The following is a 21547-nucleotide window of genomic DNA, read 5'->3' as shown; positions in this document are numbered from 1 at the left end:
AAGTGATAAGTTTAGTTGGCAAGTACCTGCTCATTATATTTGGAAACACTCTTTTTAAATCAGACTTAAGAATTCTTTAACAGACAGAGAATAATATTACGTCTTAACAAATTAAGTAATTTGGTAGTACAGTATGGGGGAAATACAATCATTATTGAGTTTTAAATAAACAATTTAATATGTTAATATGTATTTTGACACACAAAATTACACAATGAAAACTAAGTAGGCTATTTTCTGTCAGTTAGAATTGTTAAGAATCTAATTTAATGAGGATTTTTGCAAAATAATGCATATGAACCCAAATAGAGTGAGTGGGCACTAAATGTACTGAAAGAAAATACTCTTAAATACCTGCAAACTACTCATCACCCAATTTTCAATCTAGCACATATGCAGCAGAAACCTTTTTATGAAGGTGTGATGAACAGGTGTCCTTATATGAATAAAATGTAGATTGAATATTAAAGTACACAGACATACAGAGAAAAAGCATTAAAATAGCTGTAAATGATCTCTAGTTCTGTAGCACCGTCATGTTTAAAGCGGTTTCGAATTGTGGTGGGAAACAAGAACCCAAGGATGGCAGCGTTGCTATTTCCTCTGCTACACTGGCAGCACTGTCTGTGAAATGCCCAAGTCCTCTTGCAAAGGTTTTGTGAACCAGTTATAACCAGCTCTGCCCATCTTAGAAGTATGTCTGGGGACAGCTGGTGCCTCAACCACAAAGTTACAGCATAAATCACACGTACTTCATGTCACACTCTGTGATAAAAAAATCATTATTATTATTCCACATTTTAAATACTATATTTACACATTAAAGTCATACATTTACTGGCATTCAATCAGTGATGTCACTGTGATTTATGTTGAGAAACTTGGTGAACTGATCTTATTTAGAAAGCTCTACATGCTCTACACATCTTGTTGTGTGTGGCGAAAGTTCAGTGTTGTAAATAGCTGCGTTTCTGGCAAGCATGTGACTTTTCAGTGGCATTTGTGTAGAGAGGTTATATGTAGCGTCTTCACCCCATCAGTCGGTCATGAGTACACTCCCATAACCTCCTCAGTAGGGGGAATTTTATTGTTTGGTTATGATGCAAAGGTCGAGCAAGTCTCATGACGGACCTGCGGGTCAAAACATGTACACGAAATGGAGCCAAAACATTCAGGAATGCTGGACCAGATTTGGAAAAATATGAAACCCTAATTCAAATCGCCTGTTAATTCTAAAAATAAAATTGTGTGTGTATTAGAAATCAATCTCTTATCTCTTCGGTGTAACTACAATTATATTTCACCATCAAACACTATGTAAGAAGACGAATCAACAACACACTGCAAAACAAAATCATGAGTTGTTGGTGTTTGCGGTCACATGAATGTCCTGCAATACATCTCTCATTATCAGCACCAAAACAATATGATTTACAGATAAGTGACACATATAGCTACTTGTAATACCCCAAAAACGGAAATAACTGGGCTCCATGCCATGCGTTTGTGGTATGGTCTGCCTCACGTCGCCATATTTTATACCTTCAGCTGTGATATTGATCATGGTTGTTTTCTAGATGTTTATGTGGTAAGAACTCTCATGAAAGACTCAAAGAGAACATTTGGGTTGTCAACATTTTTTATGATCTGGGGGTGGGTGCCGTGTCAGTGATCATGTGACTACAGAATGGGTGGTGCCGCACAAGGGCCACTCATTTGTACGCTGAAGTCACTGGATATTAGGCCCTAAAATAGCCCTACAGAGGGTATATAGGGGTCCTCTCCCACTTGCCCCATCAGACGATAGATGTGTCTAACGGTATACTGCCATACTGTGCAACAAACTATTTCAAAGTCAGATGGTAGAGATTCACTGCAAGCAAGAAAAAGAGCATCACACAAGCTAAAAGAAGGGGACTTGGACGAAGTGAAGTAAAGAAAAGGACTTGAAAAGCACTTGTATTGTGCAGAGTGAGTGACTGCAGGGAATAAATCAGCTGGAAACTAAAAGGATAAAGAGGCAAGCGAGGAGAGGACAATAAGGACACAAAGCAAAGGATACTGCTCTTTTTGTTGTTGTTGGATTGGTTTGTCCAGTTGGATTTTTCATTCCCCTCCTCCTGGGCTTAACGCATAGGGGGGAGGCAGCCATAACCACTGCAAGGATGAAGTACAACTACCACGTACCAGTGTCAACGTACACACGCAGCTCCCAGTACACACCAACATACCACACACCTACCTATTACACCCCCACACATTACACAACAACTCACTACACACCCACATATACCTCCACCACAAAGTACACCCCGACAAACTATAGCACAACACATTACACCCCATCACATTACACATCCACTTACAAGTCTGCATCAACGTACGTCCCTTCATATAGCAAAGGGTCACGGTACAGCTCAACACGTCGCACACAAGCACAGGAAATTCCTGCACCTGTGATACCTGTCGCACCTGCAAAGAGAACTGTGCACTTCCCCAATGACATCATCTTCCAGGATATTGTTAGACGTGGAGATATGGAGCAAATTGGGCGGTTCATGAGAGCGAGGAAGGTTCGTGTGGATACACTCTTCCACTCAGGTGAGCAGAGTCTCCACAGCTGCTACTGTTTCCTTCACTTTAAAATGAGATTTGAAATTAGAAAATATTCCAAAAAATGAAGATAAATCAGATGTCAATCACTGACTTGGTTTGACCGCATGGCTGTGTACAGCAGTGCTCCAAATGGACTGATGCAGTCTTTTCTGGTGCAGGTATGGCAGCACTACATGAAGCTGTGCTAACAGGAAACCTGGAGGTGGTGAAGCTGTTGGTGAAATATGGAGCTGATGTCCATCAGAGAGACGAGGATGGCTGGACACCACTTCACATGGCCTGCAGTGACGGCTATCCAGAAATTGCCAGGTAAGGTTTAACCTTTTAGTAACTGGTCACACAAGTTAAATCTTACACAATCTCTACGGGATTGCTGCTGATTTCTGGAAAGTGAAGTTAAACTCTTTCCAACAAACCGCAAGCATTTAATGCCAAATATAGAACAGATGGCATTTCAAACCACACTAATGTGATACTCAAAATAAGCATTTCTCATGTGACATATGGATGCTTGAAATACCCCTTAAGGAGCAAGAAGAGGTCACATAACTGCAATGACATCACTATACAGTATATATTTGGGTATGACCCTGGTAATTTGGCTTTGAACACTGACAAAGGATAGTCATAAGCTGATCCATAATGAAAACTACTTTTGAATTATGACATTTTCAGAATTATTAGGTGAAACAATGAAAAAGATCAGTTGCACTATTGATTAACTATTCCGTGGTTTTCTATGCTGTCTTACATTTGTCTAACAACACTCTTTTAAATTCTCCTCTCAGTTATCTCCTGTCGATGGGCGCCAGCACAGAGGCAGAAAATGAAAATGGAGAGAAGCCTGTAGACCTCATCGACCCAGACTGCACAGAGCTGGCCAAAATGTTTGAGACTGGCTGTGTGTAATTTTAGGCCCCCAAATGGACCCGGCAGGAGAGAACAAACACAAAGAAAACATGGAGAAGCTGAGCAGCTACAACATTCATCATCATACAATGCCAAACAAACTTGTAACAGGGTGGAACAACACGGCTGCTGCATCTTGCCAATTCTGTTGAGCAAGATGGTGGCTCTGTTTGTAGCACAAATTGCTGTGAGATTTATATTTTTGTAATTATGCCTCTTCATGGTGGTTGTTTTATTTTGATTTTACTTTTGCCCAAGTCTACGCTGTAAATATTAATTTGCAAATATGTCTCTGCCTTCACTCTCAGCTCATGTAACACAATATCAACAATGTGCTAGTGAACTGAAATCTCAGCTTTATAAGTAATCCATGGTCCAGGTCTGAATACTTATTCCCTGTTGAAGAAAACTGGCTGAATTTCAATCCTCATGAGCATTTATGTTTAAACATTTAATCACTTTATTTAATCGCTTTGTTGTAACTGTTTGCACTCTGCAAACTATTTGCTCCCAAACTGGAGCAAACAGAGACAAGTTGTTTTTGTCCTATACGAGAGTTACCATTCCTTACTGCTGCGCAGAAGGAGTATTTTCCAGATTAATAATTGATACTTCATTGAAAGGCAGAAATTTAAAAGAAAAAACAAACTTCAATTTCATGCTGTACAAGCATCTCTACTGCTGCAGTAGTTTTCCCAAATGTGTTGTTGTTTTTTTCTGTGGTAGGAATTGTGCTATATGAATGTCAGCAATGAAAGTCTTATATTTTACTGTTCAATAATTATTTTTGTACGTTTTCGTAAATAAAGACATCTTTTATAAATATGTCAGAGTTTTGTGTGCTCATTAAAATGCGCTACAAGGAATAAACAGGAACACAACTGAATTTTAACAAATATTACTGCAAGTTACAGCTTTTCAGCCATCATCTTTGTATAAACGTTTCTTTCTATGGTGCAAGAATACCAGAAATGCATGGAAGACCCACAAATGTAATCCATCTTTGCACCTGTTGCCTTGAAATTGTGACATTGAGACAAATATTATTATACTATAACAAAAAAATATCCTAATATGGTATGGTATCCTCACATGGATGTAAAAATGGAAATACAGTAGGAGCAATTTTTTTTTTAAAGGAAAAAAAGGGGGAAAAAAGAAAAAGGAAATGCTTTTTTTTTATTAGAGAGCATGTTTTTCTCTAAAGGAAGTGATAAGGGAGTCGGTGGAGAAAAGATTATGTAACTCTTACATTGTTTGTTATTTTAATTGTTTCACAGAAAAAGCTGTGTTTGGGACTGCCTCTTCTTCTGTGCCAAGTCTTCATTAAAGTCCCATTTCACTCAAAAATGTGTGATGTAGCTATTAGCTTCACTGTGCAGAACGATGCATTTGCAGAGTTTGACACAAGAAATCTATTTTCACATTCATCTGCTGAAGGGGGAAATTGTCTCTGCGTTCACTTTAAATCTGAATTTAAGGCATGAAGGTACAAGGCAAGCATGACTTGATTATGTCACAACTTGTATAGGAGCCAGTCCTGGTTAAATATGCAACTTATATTGATCCTTTTAAGTTATATAAAAGGTCTTTGAGTATTCTGAAAAGCGCTCTATAAATAAAAGGTATTATTATAATCATTATTATTATCATTATACAAGTGTTATCTGGAAACTTGAAACATCCAGCACACACATGCACACGTCTGCATGTCCAGATAAACTTTTTTTAAATTATTGTTTAAATGTACTAATTAAGTTAAAAATAAATAAAAATAAAAGATTCTCAACTTGTCAATGAGGAAGGGGTAGATGTCATTGTAACTATTTTTAATCTAATTAAACTGTAACAAATTATTATAATTGAATTATTGCATAATGATAATTATTAGTTCAAATTATTATAGTATTTTTCTATTATTATTATTATTATTATTATTTTTTTTTTTTTTAATTATTATTATTAGTAGTAGTAGTAGTAGTCGTAGTATCATCATCATCATCATCATCATCATCATCATCATCGTCGTCATTGTTATTATTATTATTATTATTATCGTTATTATAATTATTATCATTATTGGATGTCACTGTTACTATGGTTTTGAGAGACCTTTCACTTCCGTGTCTTTTCCCGGAAATGATTGGTTGGCATTGGCAACGTTTTAGCCTGGTCTAGCGGCGTACACAGTCACCGAATAAAGAAACCGAAAGGCAAGATTAAAAGACAAAGGTTTGTTGGATATATTAACACAGTGTTCTCTATGTGTCCTCTCAAAAATGTACAACTGCGTTAAGCGTGTTTCTTATACACATTTAGCACAAGTAACGCTGGTAACACATTAGCTGCTTTAAGCTAACGTTACGACAGGACAATGTAAATCACCAGCTAGCGAGGAGGCTAAAGTTAGCTGAAATGATCGTGTCAGCAAATCTATAGTTAGCGCTAGCTGTCCCTCGGGACATAGCTATAGGAGGACACGAATCTCACGTTTGAGAAACTACTTTAGAGACTAAACATACTGCTGTCTTGTCCAGGAGGATGTCTCCAGTGGGGAATGTACCGAGGTTTGTTTCCGTAAGTTAGCCTGCTGCTAACACTACTGAAGCAATGTCAGTCAAAACGTAAACAAAAGTCCCCTGTATTAGTAAATGATGAGATTTGATCATTATATCCAGGAAGTATGGCGTATCTTTACTGTAGAGAAAGTAGTTAATGTTAGTAACTATGAGTTAACACCACTCGTATTGTTACTAACGCTAGTTATTGTAACTCACTATATACACTCACTGGCCTCTTCATTAGATACACTTGTACAATCTAATGCAATCCAATATAACAGCTCTGCTTTAAATTCTACATTTATGAAGCTTATACGTTTTCAGTTTTTGCTGACATTGTCAAAAAGGTGATAATTAAGCTTCTATTTATAATTGAGGTCGTAGTGGATAGTGGTGGCGCACTGAGGTGAATTATGTTGACTGGTGTACCTAATATTTTGCCCACTCCATTAACATACATGAGGGGGGCAAAATATAAGGTACACCAGTCAATATAATGCACCTCATTATGCCACTACACTCAGTACGACCTCAGTAACAAACTTAAAGTAGAATAATCACTTTTTTGACAATGTCAACAAAAATGAAAAATGTATACAATGTATACAGCTGTTGTATGATTAGATTGCACCAGTGTACCTAATGAAATGGCCAGTGAGTGTAGTTTTATGTAAGTGACTAGCGAATAATGGTCTGTCCAGCAGAGTTTACGTAAATGTAAATGTTGACTTTGTAGATCATGTGGGGATACTAAAGTTGTCACTGTTGTCCATTGTTAGGATTCAGCTGAGGACTTCTGGACCTTTGCGTTCTTCAGATCCACCCACCATAGAGGAGCAAGGAGCGAGTACAGACTGCAAACAGAATGACCAGGTCTGACAACCCTTCAGTGCTTGTGCACAAGTACAAATGGGCTGGTGTTAATTGTGATCATTAAAGTCTCATTTAATGTCATTGTGGGTATGCTGTGCTTTGGGCACAATCATTATGTGCAATTTAACTTACAGTAAATAGTGATTCACATAGTGACTTATATTAAATTGCTGCTGCTAATTTAGCTGTATTTTTGTTTATGAAGCTCATCTGCTCCCAGGATGGTGAATAGTTACAAGCGGACTTCAAGCCCTCGATCCCCTACTAACAGTGGGGAGCTCTTCACCCCGGCACATGAGGAAAATGTGCGCTTTATCCATGATAGTAAGTAGTGTTCCTCCTCAATATTCATATATATTGAATTATCTGTCAAAATAACATAAGCCAGTTATTTTAATAATAATCAGACCTCCCAGAACAAAATCAAATTCTTCTACCCACCGGTCAAAATAAACTGCTCAATTCAGAAAGAAATTGAACTTTTTCAGTTATGATGAGTATGTTTCCTCTTATCCGTTTTGGTCCAACTTCTTCCCTGTCCGCTTATGACATAACAAACACAGCAACAGGAAACTAAACTTTGTCCTATTTCTGCACGTGCTTGCTTGCTTGAGTGAAGTGGGTGATTATTGATAGGTCTATTACGTTGCGTCCTGTTCCATAACTTCAGGATCAGGATGTTCTTATGAAACAGTTCATCAAGTTCAGCAGTAAACTAAGCACAGTGCAAAGAGCTTAATGCAGGACTGAATTACCTGGCTGTGGTGTGATGCTGGATTCTTAATACTCATGTATAAATAGATATACAGCTATGCACCGTAAATTTGAATAAACACTGGATATGTATGTATGTGTAATTTATCTCACATGTAAACTGAAGCTCATATTACTTAAATCTAGAGGTACAGAGGTAATGTTCTTCCAAAACTCATTATCTCATCATGTATTTAAGTAAATGGCAGATGCCATAAACTTAACAAACTATTCTTTTGTTCATTGTGCCACTGTCAACAGTAGGCTATGAAATTCAATAACATGAATGTGTACGTATGTTACACGTATTCAAAAAGTGATATACTAATCATAAAATTGTAATATAATGGACTCATATCCTAAATAGGTTAGACAGTTAACAGAGCAAGAAATCACAGTATGTGCTCACATGAGGGCACAATGTGCTACACAACAACAGCATCACAGCGTTTTCACTTGTCAGTCAGCTTTCGTCCCCACAATGCAACAGGCCATATAAACTGAGTTGTTGAAAAGATCTGAGGCACTCAAGAGGGTAATACATTTAAAAAGCCTTTAATACTTAATGACTGCTTAGCCATAATTAAAAATAATGCCTTCGCATTTCAGCCATTATGGCCTTCATCAGTGCACGTACAAAATGGTTGCCTTTAAGCTGCTTCCTATATGTGTTGGTGAGTGAGCTCAGTATGGACATGTAGTCTTATAGTAGTCGCATCATTAACGTAGACAGGTAAAAAAGCACACATATAACATCTCATCACTGCTGCTTGATGAGTCTGTTTTCATTTTTGCAAATCTAAGGGAACCATACCTTGTTCATCATGTGGATTTTAAGTCCAGTGCAGTGCTGCTGACCACAAACCACACTTCAGATTGCATTGAAGGATCACTTCAACCCTCATCGTTTGAGTATCTGAAACAGTCAACTCATATTGCCCAGTGTGGGTGCAAGTCTTGAGGTACCGTGCTGGTATTAAAGCACATGCCTACTTTGAAAAGTGCTAAACAATGAGTTTGCAAGCTACCAGATATCGAGCGATATACTTCATCGTTTACTTAAGTCTGTCTTGTTACATTGTTACTACCATGTCTCAGTCCTAAAATGTCCCAAATGTGACAGAAACATTGTTTTCTCTGTTGTTTCACAGCCTGGCAGTGTGTGCTCAGAGACATCAGATCAACACAAAATAGTGAACGTAATGACCGTGGACCACAGGAATATGTGGAGAAGAACCCCAATCCTAACCTACATTGTAAGTTACAGTGTAACTGAAATGAATGTATTATTAGTATATGAAATTATTTATTATCATTTATTATGTTCTTTTCTCACATGTTACTGTTTTCTGTCTGCTCCTGCAGCTTTCACACCAGTGGACCTGAGTGACCTTAAGAAACGCAACACACAGGACTCCAAGAAGTCCTAGTCCCTTCTCATGATGGTCTCGTCACTTTTTTCCACCCATTATCCTCGAGAACTCTTCCTCCGTCAGCCAGAAAGTCAGCCCTGTTGGCCAGTCTTCACAGAATCTCCATTCTAAACTCTGGACCATAGCAACCCCCGTCTCTTTCTTTACGCTCTACAACTGACTAAGAAGAAAATAGCTGGGATTTCAGGGAGCAGAAATTCTCGTCTCTCTTGGTTCATGATTTTTCAAGCCACAAAATCTTTTTATGTACATTCTTTATGTGGACGGGACTGTTGCAAACTTTTATCAAAATTTGCTGACATCTGATGCTGAGGTACAAACTGTTGACACTCTCCACAGGACAAAAAAGACTGCAGTCTTAAATATAAACCCTGTTTCTTTATTACTACTACTTATAAGACCTTGGAGGAGAAAATGCGAAAGGGCTGACTTCTATTTTTTTTTTAGTTTGTTTTGGAAGATAGTTTGATAATTAAATTGTAGATGTAATGGAATGGTCACATTGGATAAACACTTTATGGGCAAGTTTTGAAGCCAAATGCAATGTAGAAGGCCAACATTTTTATTATAAAATGTCTTGCCCCAAACTGGACTTTACTAAGTAGAGACCTCCCCGAGTATGCTGTCCTTGGTTAACCCCCCTCCCCTTGAAACAAAATGTTGAATAAAAGACTTTTACAGTACACCTGCTTGCATTGATCCTACATAAATATTGACCAGGTCAGATGTGACTTTGCGTACATTACATGAGATGTTAATGAATGCAACTACATGAATTTTACCATTACAAAAAGAGTTTTGTGCACAGTGAAATAAAACGTTACCCTTTGTACTGAAAGCAATGGGCATTACAAGAGAAAACTAACTGAAACTGGAGGGTAATTCATAAATCCAGATAATTGTGAGAAATTGTAAAAACAGGTATGCAGAGTCCTGGTTATACTGATTTTTTTTCTTGACCTATAAAATATCAAGAAATATTAACACCTATTAACACCTATTCAACTTGCTTGTTTTGTCTAGCTGATAGTCCAAAATCAAAATATCTTAGGTTTAGAAAAACAGCAAATATTCTCTTTTAAGAGGCTGGTACCTGTTAATTTTTGGCATTTGTATATTACAAATAACTTCCTTGATTAATTGATTTTTCAAAATACTGTTGTTGTGGATGAACTCTCTGTCAGTTGACTCATTTAATGAACTACTTTTTTCAGCTCCAACAGATTTGAACCTGAAGTAGAACCAAAAGGACAGATTTGCAATTTTTAAAGTCTGTCTTAAAATAAGTCAGATGCCCACATAAACAGAGAAAGAGGTTTCCATTGCTGTAATCTGTCTTCCTGTTCATTCATTTTAATGTACCAGAAGCTTGCCTTCAGCAGTCTGTTGAGCTGTGGTGGAAGAATAGCAACAAAAAGAGGGACTTTGGCACTAAAAAGACATAAAGATATCTACTTGATATGACTAAGTTGGACAGATGAAGCTTCATATTAGTTTCAGATAAATGTTTAAATACATTTTTGCTTGTGATTGAAAATTAATGTTTAGGTCAGTTTAAAAGTTGAATAGGATAGTAATTTCTTCAAGAATTTCATTTTATGAATGTAGAATATGTCTAAAATAATGAGCAGATTAATGATAAATTGTTATTTGCTGGAGAATTTGGGATTGTTGAACGTGAATAGAAAATCATGTTCTTTGAGAGCAATGTCCTCGAAATATGTTTTAAAATCCAATTGAAAGTCAGCCCAAAACACAGTCACATACACACTGAATAAAAACATGTTCTAAAGATTCCACATCATTATAACAAAAAGAGCATTTGTTGTCTATATTGGGAATACATTTGCAAATAAAGGAGTTGACAGTGTAATGTCCATTTATGACTTTAAAATTATTTGATATTGTTAGACAACACATATTTGTATGGGAGGGTAAAACGGTAAGGTAAGGTGTCTATTGGTACCCAAATTGACACAACAGTAGCCATGTACGGGTGAAAGTGATCCAAATAAATAAAATAAAATATACATGAAACGATCTCTGTCTAAATAATCTTCAATTATATAAATGTGCAATATGCATAAATTCCTGATATTAAATGCATGTGTGTAATGTTCCTGGGATTTACATAGTACGGACATTAGTCTTTTTTTAGGGGGAATGGGAGGTACTGGGAACTGTGGTGTTGTGCATGTTCTATCATCAAGAGCTTGATCTATCCTTTTATATTTAACATGATTTATTGTTCTTAGAGTGAGTGTTAATACTAGTATTATAAGAGAAAAGGGATGTGTGGTTTTGGTTGTGACTTCACGTATTACGCGTTGACGTCACTTTGACGTTCAGGACGTACTACCGAATCATGTTCTATATCGTGCGTACGGAGCTCATTGTTTTCTCGTCGGTGCAGAGAGAGGACAGGGAGAGGGACCAACTCACTCTAGGCTTTATTTTTATATTTCTTTAACAGTTTAGCAGTATTGGGGCAGCATAATGACCGATAAAATGGATATGTCTCTAGACGACATTATCAAGCAGAACAGGCAGCAGAGAGGCGGAGGCCGGGGTGGAAGAGGTCGAGGCCGTGGAGGCTCCGGCGGCGGCAGAGGAGGAGGAGGCCCCGGGCGTCTTGGAGTCGGCGGCGGAGGCTTTGGAGGCCGAGGCGGCGGATCCGGCCCCATGAGGAGCCGCCAGAACCTGAGCCGCGCTAGAGGCAGACCGACGCCGTACAGCAGGGTATGAGAAAGTTAGAGGAAATGAGCTGAAAAAGGAAAAAAATACCCTCGGCAGACCTGAAAATGCCCGGGTAACATCCTTCTGTTCCCCCTCTAGTCAAGTGAATAAAATGATTGCTAACCGCCGAGTTTGCCCTCGGAGGAAAGCTCTATAATTTGCGGTTAAGCATTAATGGAAGTTGTATGCATAGTGTCTCCCTTCTCCCACAACCTGTATATGTTACTCCATTTTTTTCCAAGAAGAGGCCCTTTGGAAACGGCTACATTAGCTAACTAGCTAAAGTTGGATCGCCATTTTGAATCCAAGCAGCTTAAATTAGAGCTAGTCGTCCACGGGTCAATAATGGTGCTTTTCCAACCCAAAGTGTCAAAAATGATGAGAGGAAGCCACTTCATCGAGAAAACCACCCTCAAATGATTTTTTTCCTGTCCCTGCGGGAGCAAAACTTAGTTTTTGTCCTGGTGCAGCGGCCTTTTGTTCGGGAGTGGCCGGCGGGCTCCATAACAAGGCCACATTTTGGTGGCGTTTCGTCAGTGTGGCTGGATCAGTGGACTTCACCCCCTGATAGTGTTCCTATAAGGCAAATCTTCACTCTTTTTTAAGTGTGAATGTGTATCTATACAAAGCCCCAGTGAAAATGGCGTGGCCTCAAAATGGACGCTCAAATAATCCACGCTCGCATAGATGGGATAGCTGGCCTGTTTTTTTTTCTCTAGTTTTTCCGATCCACTCCCCCTCCTCTTATGGACACTTCCCCATCGTGAAAAGCCCCCTTTTCATGGCTTTGTAAAGAACTCTTGGGCGGGCCAGGGAACGTGGTGCAACGCTGGAGGCAACACTGCTTCAGATGGCGACCCGAGGATCAGTTCTGGAGAGCCTATGGTGGAGGCGCAGATGGCAAGAACAATGGGCAATATTGGTAGCCAGACAGGGTGGGCAAGTTATGGGTTTAGTATAGAGATTGTGGGTGGGTTTGGAATAATTAATTTGGCTCAATTGTGACTTATTAGTTGTTGAATAGATGTGTACAGTCTCAACAGATGCCACTAGATCTTATAATCTTTTTTACATAATTTGTGTGCATGTGTAGGGAGGAGAGAGTTATACAACACATCCCCTTGCCTATATAGTTAAGTTGTGTGTCCTGTGTATGTCTTCCTTTCTGGAGTGATTCACTTGCTTGTAGTGATGGGGTGGGCAGGGTATACTGGGGACCCTCTTGTGGGAGCTGAGCGCCCTGTTGGAAGTGGAGCCCCTGCTTGCCCCAACACCCAGCCGTGTGGACTCTGTGATTGACAGAGGCAAGGGGATCCTGAAGTCAGCAGGTGCGTTCTCTTTCATCTGTTGCAGCCTAAACAGCTTCCAGATAAGTGGCAGCATGACATGTTCGACAACGGCTTCAGTGGCTTCAATGGTGCTGCTGGGGGTGGCGGAGGAGCCGGCGTGGAAACTGGAGGGAAGCTCCTTGTCTCCAATCTCGACTTTGGGGTCTCAGATGCAGACATTCAGGTACTTTGGTTTTCACCTTTACGCATTTATACTGTGCGATTAACGTGATTGTTGTGTGCTAAACATGAGGCAAAGAGTCGGCTACTAATGGTTTTGCTTTCTTTTTCAGGAACTCTTTGCTGAATTCGGGACACTGAAGAAGGCTGCAGTTCATTATGACCGATCCGGAAGAAGCTTGGGAACCGCAGATGTCCACTTTGAAAGGAGGGCAGATGCTCTCAAGGCCATGAAACAGTATAATGGCATCCCTCTTGATGGTATGCCCAAAGCTTCATACATATATATATATATATATATATATATATATAAATAAATAAATATAATGGATCATTCTTGACTGATCTGTGTTCAAATAGTAAAGTCTGTGTCATTGTTTTTCTAGGGCGGCCTATGAACATACAACTCGTCACATCACAGATTGACACACAGAGGCGACCTATGCAGGGGTAAGTCATCTTTTGTTCAAGGAACTAGACTTCCAAACATTGTGGATGTCATGTGTGACGGGCGCTTTTGTTTTCAGTCTGAACAGAGGTGGTGGAGGCATGAACAGAAATCGTGGAGGTGGTGGTTTCGGCGGTATGCAGAGAGGCCGTGGCGGACGTGGTGCAGGCGGTGCCAGGGGAAGAGGTCGAGGTGGCCGCGGGGGTAACACCAAGCAGCAGATGTCGGCAGAGGAACTTGATGCCCAGTTAGACGCCTACAATGCCAGGGTATGTTCAGCTGTGAAACAGATTGCCTGTCTATTAGTCAACCTTGTTTTTGCAGCTGTCTGATTTCACTCTTTGTTTTCTCAGATGGACACCAGCTAAGAAACAAAGCTGTTCCTCCTGGTTGTTGTCCCTCCCTGTCTGCACAGAAGGGGTTGTTACAAATGTGCAGAATATTTTACACTTGGTTGTCTTCTGATGTGATTGAATTATTGGTCCAACCTCTTCTTCTTTTAAATGCTCTGAAGTGTTTTTTACCAGTGTTTTTTTTCCCCCCTTTTTTTCTGATGAAAATGGTTCAGACTGTAGGTTATTAAGAACTGGGTATTCCCCAGTTCATTCCTCTACCTTGTAGTTAATGGAACTTGTAATAAAACCTGCAGTGTATATTAACCAAATACTGTCTCTTGTTGTTTCTATGTCCATATATCCATCAAGTTCTAATATTTTTTTGTTAAGTTTAATGCTGAATCTACATGAGGTGATCTTTCCATATTGTCTTTTTATACTTAGCAGTTTGCAAATATCCACTATGTTGCCTTTTTATTTGGAATATATTAATTCTTATTAGTGACAGTATATTAAGTCTTAAGATTTGATCCTAAGCATCCAAATGATTTTGATATATCTGGTTTTGAGTATCTGTTCCAGTTACAAAATATTGTGTAAAATCATTTATAAATGTATTGACTGGACAGGCATAAGTACATCTGCTAAGTAACCTGCTAAAACAGTTGCATTTGTAGTCTAAAGGGTCCAAATGTCTTTTAAAAAGCTACATATTACTATATGACTGGTATGTTTTGAGTGTGAAGTTGTGTAGTAATGACCTGACAGTGACTTGAAAATAGACATGACTATAACCACAGCTGAGTGGCCTGAACATGGTAATTAACATTACGCACTACGTGGTTTTACCATACAGTCTGGGTTTTACCCACAATGAAATAGAAGTTAATGCAGTAACACAGCTCTCCCGCTAGATGTCGCCCCGCTCCGTGTCATTCATCTGCGGTCAACAATTTCGAGTTCAGTTTTTGAACTTTGTATGTTTCCCACACCTAAAGACGTTGTCTACTGAATGGTTTTACAACCACAACCTTGAGTAATGAACTTCTGTAGTCACTCGTAGTCCGTAGCGGGTGTCAGCTCTGTGAATGATCTAAAACTGGGCTGGGTGTAAAATGTATGCTCCTGTTCAAAGTAGCGATTTGTCAAGTGCTGTCTGTCTGCAGTTTCCGGTGCAGCTCCACTGTCAGGACTGGACATGCCACCAAAATAAAACAAATGAGACGACACCTCCGATGTCAGGAAAAAGCCACATCGAATCTCACGGCAAATTCACTTCTGCCTCCCTGCACCGAAAGACCGGAGACCTCTTTAAGCCTGCACCCCCCCGTGTTTTAGGTTTAGGTGTTCATGATTGAATAGATACATTTCTTTCTTTTCCCCATTTGTTCTTAACAAAAACACGAATAGTTAGATTTTAATTTGATTAACTTCACAACAATCACGATAGTAGTGTTATCTACGGATGGGTCAGGTGGAGAAAATAACTGGTTCATCTGATAATGTAGAGATTGCCAGTGAGGAGCTATTCAGATCTTTAAGAAAATGCAGTAAGCTTTACAGTCAGTAAAATATATCAAAGTAAAAGTTATGCAGAATGTCTACTTTCAGAGTGCTATTATTTTCTCCTAGTTTTACTGATCAATTAAACAGCATTTTAATGTTGCAGTCGGTCAATGTGCAACTACTTTTTAACCATTTAATATACGATGGGTAGTTTACAGCAATCGATCATTACAAAAAAAAAGTATGATTAATTAGAGATTAATCTTAATCTTTAATGTTATAGCCTACACTTGCCAGATGAAGTAAAGTAAAAAGTACCTCTATATTGCCCTGAAGCAAATGTGTGAATAGGCAATTTGTACTTCTGTACCCTGTGTCTATTTTAGAGTTGCAACAATAAGTGATTAGCTGTCAACTAATAAATCAATTGGAAACTATTTTGATAATCGATTAATTGTTTTGAGTAATTTTTAAGACAAACTTCCTGGCCCCAGCTTCTCAGTATGAATGTTTTCTAGTTCCTCTTGTCTTTTGTAATTTTGGTTGTGTGGACAAAAGAAAACATTTAGGGGGGCCATCTTGAGCTTTAGAGAACCAGTGATAAATATTGTTTCACTATTTTCGGACATTGTTTGGACCAAATAACGACGGTTAATAATGAGCTTAACTTGCAGCCCTTGTCTTTTTAAAGATACATTTTGGAACAGTGGAAATTGAAATTTAAAAAAACGGTCTGAGTATAATTTATTTACTTTTTATTTTTAAAGGAGCTCCCCGGACGTTGTCACTCCTGTTCGCGGGAATTCGCTGCTCAGAAAGGTTAGGGCTAAACTGTCGCGATAGTTTGTTCGTTGATCGTCCCTCCGGCTCCAGCCTTTTACTTCAGTCCCTTTCAGCAGCGCCTATAGGAGACTGTCCCAGCCGAGCAGCAGTGTAACGGTAAGAGTTGATGAAACACTTGCTAAACTTTTTTAAATAACTTGTTTTATACGGCTGGCACACACTTTCCCGAAGTTTCTGTGGCGTAGTTTGCAAGTTTCTTCAGCGTTTCAGAAGGAAATTTGAGCTAACTTGGCTAAGTTACCGCACAGGCGTGAATCCATGAAAGGAGAAATGTGCTTGCCAGAAAAAACACAAAAAAAACAACTTCCTGTAGTGAGGGGGAAAAAATCTCAAGTCATCTTCTTGCTGTGGCAGTTTTAGTATCTTTAACTTTCTAACTAACAACTTATTGTAAAGTCATTTTGAAGTTGTCAGGCGGCGCTGAGGAGTGAAGAAGCAATCATTGCTTATTCATTTCCGGGAACTGAGTCTGATCTGAGCTGCCAGCATTGGCTGTTAGGTAACTGTAATGTCACTAAATAAATTCACTCTTAATACTCCCGTTAATGCATAGATTAGAGGGTCGAAAGTTTAATTAGATGAGTATTTCTCGTCTACTTTGTAACCCAGGCGTCATGTGGTAGTGCCTCAAAGAGGAAAGAAAGCCTGCCACTTCCTGGATCTCAACTGTCTTTTTCAGTTTGAATTGGCCTGGAGGGCTCACACCTTAAGTCAGCCTCCATTTTAGACCTTTTTGAAAGAAGTGTGCACGGCTTACATCTTCACAACAGCTCAGATCAAATATGCTTCAAGGGACATAATCAGTTTTATGTGATTTTATTGTGTTGGTAGTTGAACTGTGGGTTTGGCTGAAGGGCGGATAAATGATTTGTCAAATACAGCACTCGACCTTTCCTTCCTGTTTCTGTGATAAATGCCCTAAAGGAGTCTATTTTTGATTTTCTTCATCTCTTCTTCCTGGAAACCTTTCAGAAATGACTTCTTTTTTTATTTTATTGCAGTCTTTTTTTATTATTATTTGCTTCACTTGAACCTCTAGATTCTGCAGCCTCAGATGTGGGCCGGATGTGTCATTTTGCAGTTTCTCTGGTCTGAGCTGGTCGATCTTGAGTAGGCCTCAAGGAGGTGGAATAAATGAAATCATCACCGTAGAAAATATTTTCACTTTAGGTATTTCCGTGGCATCAGTATAATCAGCCTCAAACATGTCCAAACAGCTCACAGTGAGAGAATGCGAGGGTCAAAGTCAGAGGCCTGCACCATAAAATGTTTCACATATTGGCATGTACTTAAATTAGATGCAAGTCAAGGTGTATATTATAAATGTAAAAAGGACCAATGAGAACTACTATTTTTCATGTTTCATGTCTTAAGACCGCATCAGTGAGCTCTTCTGTTCTCTTCAGCTTAGGCAGATAGGTGCAGGATTGTGAGCTAGTGTTGGCTAGTAATGATTAGTGTCTTCCTTACATTGTGCGATCCTCCTCAGCCAGAACATGACCTTCTTGAGCCTCAACAGCGGCCTTCACAACTACATCCTCCCATAAACGATGGGCTCTAGTGCTGGGAAACATTGAATGTCGTTATTGCTTTTATATAATCATAAATTAGCTTTCATTTTTCACTCCTGATGTTTGTCTTTTAAGCCTTCAAGTTGGTTGGATTCTTATCTAACATGTTCATAACGTCACTTTGTTGGTGTCCTTTTTAAGAAAACCACTATGAAGCTGAAATCCAGCACTGTGCAGAGTACATCACTTCCACTGCGGCTGTTGCCCCGGGAGGCAGACTGAATCTGGGCATGTGGCTGAAACTCCTCTTGAGCAGAGGAATAAGCCCTGACCTTTCATCTGGCACCTTGGCTGTACCATTCACTCGCAGCTTCCTGCCATTACACGCAGGGATTTCTCACCGGCTATTTTTAAAGCTTCCTATTTGTGCCGGTCCTTCCTGGGATAGAATCGTGTTTTGTTTCTTATTCTCTCACAGCCACATCTCTCCGTTGCACACTTTCTTTTTTCGTCAGATTAGTCATCTTTACTGATTTTAATAATCTCTGTGATAGGTGTCCAGCAAATGTTATCTTGGTTGTAAAAAAAGCTGTTAACCGCTTGATCCGAGGCCAAAAGCTTTTCACTCAGTTGATTAACATGAGCTTGCTCCATCTTTCTAGTTCCTTTTCTTGCCTGCATTTGATTGCCATCTGATTGCTTTTTTTTCCCTTTCTTGCCTCCTTCTGTCTTTTTTCTGTTGAGGTCGGTGTTCCTCTGCATTGCAACAGTTCTGCCAAGAGCTCTTGGTGCAACACTTCCTCAAATTGTTAGCACAGTTTCCTTAACTCACTGAGAGCCAGCATGATTTTATCTACTGACAATAATGCCATCCAAATGCCTTTTTTTGCCACTGAAGCATCTTTAAAAATTATAAGTTTGGTTAAGCTGCAACGGTAGAACATTAAAATGATGGGTTGCGCTTCATCTTTGCAGTGTGTGTGTGTGGTTTCGCTGTCTAAAGGATATGAATCATCTCGCTCTCACCCAAAAAAGGAAGTTTGCAGTCAGTTCTCGACAGACAAAAAGTCCCAGTCGCAGCCTGACAATGCAGAGCAGCTTCGCTCGCTGTAATGTTCTCATTACATAATAAAGTATAAACGCTTAAAAGTATCCAGATACACAATGTACAGGTGTTTTTATCCACTGAGGTAACTGCTAGCTTTGAATAATCAACACTGAGGAAATGGTGGAGGATGAAAATAGAAATGGCTACTAGAAGTGCTCCACGTGCAGAGTTAGTGACGCTGGTTTGCATCAAATTGTGTTCAAGCTTTGCATGAAAAGATATTTTGTTTCTAAAGGAAGATTCAAAATGCTTTGGACAGATAGGCGAACAAATCTACATGTGAGTGGATGCATTGGCACACAGCTGGATGATGTAGCTACCGATTACAACAGTGCCAGTTTCATTTGAAGTGTTGCAGAATCATTTATTCGAAACGGCCGACTGAGGGTCTGAGAGACCAAAAGGTTGGTCTGATGAGACTCTTAAATGTACAGAAAAGGGCAGAGAACCCTGTGGAGTAAAGGGGCGGATGTGAATGTCTCTGGCATACTGGGTGTTGCATGATAGAGACGTCTAACAGAGACAAGAGAAGAACAAAGCAGCGGTGGATGTGTGGCTGACATCTTTCATATACACATGAAACCATGAGCTAAATGTCACTTCACAGAGGTTGCCAACGCTCAGCCGCCACACAAAAGTATCATTCATGTGCTCTTGTGTGTGTGTGTGTGTGTGTGTGTGAAGGTAAACGTGTGCTTTGTTCCTAAATCATTAACAGTTAGACTTCCACTTCTGGATTTAGATCCGTCTGCTACTTTTCTGTGAGACAACTGTCACAGTTTGTGTGATTATGATAGGCGTGTTTTTATCTTGCAGGAATGAAGCTGTATACTTTTGTAGCTACATTCAAGCGTTCAAGTTTACTAAAGTAACAATAAACTAGGCTACGTGTTGCTCGTGCTTTACCCTTTTTCCTCTTTCTTCTTGTTCCTCACTTGTACTGTTGACTGTATGATGAACAGAAATACAGAGGTCTTAAGAGTTCATGAAGCACAGTTCTTAAATATTGAATGTGAATGTCATGACTGTGGACTTGATAGTTGGGTGCTTTATTAACTTAAGCTCGACAAACAACGTTATTAGTTGATGTATTTAAATCTATAAAGTAGTTTCTCTAGTATTACTGTCCCCCAGTGAATGCTGGGAATCCAGCGCTTATTAAAGACCAGATGTGATGCCAGAGACGTATCATTTCCCACAAATGACTGACAACTAAGTTAATTGCTCAAAAGACAATAAAGACAAATAATTGACTAAAGATGACGTAATCAAACGAGACCCTTCTGACTAATTAGTCAGTTAATCATCTGGGAGGAAGAGGGGTATTACATTTATATATACATTATTTCATTTCACAAAGTTGGAAAAGAGTCAGAACATTGCATCATTTGAATGTACTGCAGCTTAAAAGATCAGGAAAACAATTTAAACTCTTTCACTAGATTTTGATAGCTAATAATCCCCGAAAAACTATCTAGTTTCTTGTCAGAACATCAGTGTTGTGTTGATGTATTATCAAGGTGTCCTTACATGACACATGTTCCCACCACAGTTCATTAAGCCTGTAGCCTGCCTGAGCTCACAGATCAATTATCCTCAGTAACTTCAGTCACTAATGACTCCTGTCAGGAGAATCCTCTTGATGTGCCACCAGTAAACACTTCCTAACACTTTCCCCTCCTGTCCCCGAACGCCTCGTTATGCATAATCCCACTTTTCTCTAATCTTACCAATCAGCGGTGTTGCTAAGGAACCAAAGGGCCTAATCTCAAGCCCCAGCTGCTGCCAAACCCCGGTGTATTTTCAAAACTGTGGCGCTTAGCCTCCTCAAGCAAGCAGATGATCCTGCTGCAGGAGGAAGATTTCCATGCAGGACCGTACAGGTGAAGTTGAGGGACACCGAGGTGAAGAAGGTTCAACACAATGTCCAGTCTTTGTCTGGCTCATCTCATGACCACCGTTTTGTCTCCCAGCATGCACCGGGACCAAACAATGACAGGGCCTTTTTTTTCCCCTGCCGGTTAGCCACAGCCTGTATTGTTTGTGCAGAGTCAACCAGCAGGAATGTGTATCATTATGAAGTGGGCAATGTCAATATTGTTAGACTTAATCCGTTTTACTGAGTGCACAGGCTTTTAATTTGCTGAGTCTGCAATTTCATACGTTAAGAAGAGCAATGTGGCTACATGCAAGCGTTGCATAACACATCTGAGTTTTCTGCAGAGGCGGTTGGTGCACATGTTGGTAAATGTGATGCCACACACCCTCATTCAACATGCATCAATATGAATATTGTGAATGTGCACTATTCCAAATTATTCATAAAATCTACTGTAGTTTTGCAACTTTTTGTAACAACAAGAAATCTGTTCAACGTAGTTACTCAAGCTCACTCAATAGCCTGGTT

The 21547-nt window shown here is 39.4% G+C and overlaps 4 protein-coding genes across 6 annotated transcripts in view; all 4 read left to right on the top strand.

Annotated features, from left to right (window-relative positions):
* The first annotated feature begins 1817 nt into the window (after nucleotides 1-1817).
* ppp1r27a (protein phosphatase 1, regulatory subunit 27a) lies at nucleotides 1818-4350 on the top strand. Its single transcript, XM_062439171.1, has 3 exons — nucleotides 1818-2601; nucleotides 2775-2925; nucleotides 3405-4350. The coding sequence occupies exons 1-3, from the start codon at nucleotides 2166-2168 to the stop codon at nucleotides 3523-3525; spliced, it is 708 nt and encodes a 235-aa protein (XP_062295155.1). The 5' UTR covers nucleotides 1818-2165; the 3' UTR covers nucleotides 3526-4350.
* Nucleotides 4351-5668: 1318 nt separating this feature from the next.
* mcrip1 (MAPK regulated corepressor interacting protein 1) lies at nucleotides 5669-9828 on the top strand. 2 transcript variants are annotated; one of them, XM_062438798.1, is made up of 5 exons: nucleotides 5669-5757; nucleotides 6866-6959; nucleotides 7165-7283; nucleotides 8864-8968; nucleotides 9078-9828. In XM_062438798.1, exons 2-5 carry the CDS (start codon nucleotides 6952-6954, stop codon nucleotides 9140-9142), a joined length of 297 nt encoding a protein of 98 aa, XP_062294782.1. In that variant the 5' UTR covers nucleotides 5669-5757; nucleotides 6866-6951; the 3' UTR covers nucleotides 9143-9828. The 2 variants fall into 2 exon arrangements, with proteins under 2 accessions (XP_062294782.1, XP_062294783.1); XM_062438799.1 differs by lacking the exon at nucleotides 5669-5757 and adding an exon at nucleotides 5885-6092.
* A 1713-nt stretch (nucleotides 9829-11541) lies between these two features.
* alyref (Aly/REF export factor) lies at nucleotides 11542-14501 on the top strand. 2 transcript variants are annotated; one of them, XM_062439062.1, is made up of 6 exons: nucleotides 11542-11884; nucleotides 13235-13393; nucleotides 13503-13650; nucleotides 13776-13839; nucleotides 13917-14106; nucleotides 14191-14501. In XM_062439062.1, exons 1-6 carry the CDS (start codon nucleotides 11642-11644, stop codon nucleotides 14203-14205), a joined length of 819 nt encoding a protein of 272 aa, XP_062295046.1. In that variant the 5' UTR covers nucleotides 11542-11641; the 3' UTR covers nucleotides 14206-14501. The 2 variants fall into 2 exon arrangements, with proteins under 2 accessions (XP_062295046.1, XP_062295047.1); XM_062439063.1 differs by having other exon boundaries at nucleotides 11742-12781.
* Nucleotides 14502-16505: 2004 nt separating this feature from the next.
* Nucleotides 16506-21547, top strand: part of arhgdia (Rho GDP dissociation inhibitor (GDI) alpha) — an 11321-nt gene continuing 6279 nt past the window's right edge. Inside the window, exon 1 of the mRNA XM_062438879.1 lies at nucleotides 16506-16617. The gene's annotated coding sequence lies outside the window, so the exon portion shown is untranslated. The remainder of the gene's footprint in view (nucleotides 16618-21547) is intronic.

The sequence above is a fragment of the Scomber scombrus genome, chromosome 18, assembly GCF_963691925.1.
Source record: "Scomber scombrus chromosome 18, fScoSco1.1, whole genome shotgun sequence".
NCBI lineage: Eukaryota > Metazoa > Chordata > Actinopteri > Scombriformes > Scombridae > Scomber > Scomber scombrus.
This window is presented reverse-complemented; position numbering and strand designations above follow the sequence as displayed.

Coding starts and splice junctions, on each gene's coding strand:
- ppp1r27a (XM_062439171.1), top strand. CDS start 2,166: ATGAAGTACAACTACCACGTACCAGTGTCAACGTACACACGCAGCTCC. Junction 2,602..2,774: donor GGATACACTCTTCCACTCAG/GTGAGCAGAGTC, acceptor TTTCTGGTGCAG/GTATGGCAGCACTACATGAA. Junction 2,926..3,404: donor GGCTATCCAGAAATTGCCAG/GTAAGGTTTAAC, acceptor TTCTCCTCTCAG/TTATCTCCTGTCGATGGGCG.
- mcrip1 (XM_062438798.1), top strand. Junction 7,284..8,863: donor TGTGCGCTTTATCCATGATA/GTAAGTAGTGTT, acceptor GTTGTTTCACAG/CCTGGCAGTGTGTGCTCAGA. Junction 8,969..9,077: donor CCCCAATCCTAACCTACATT/GTAAGTTACAGT, acceptor CTGCTCCTGCAG/CTTTCACACCAGTGGACCTG.
- alyref (XM_062439062.1), top strand. CDS start 11,642: ATGACCGATAAAATGGATATGTCTCTAGACGACATTATCAAGCAGAAC. Junction 11,885..13,234: donor GACCGACGCCGTACAGCAGG/GTATGAGAAAGT, acceptor CATCTGTTGCAG/CCTAAACAGCTTCCAGATAA. Junction 13,840..13,916: donor CAGAGGCGACCTATGCAGGG/GTAAGTCATCTT, acceptor TTTTGTTTTCAG/TCTGAACAGAGGTGGTGGAG.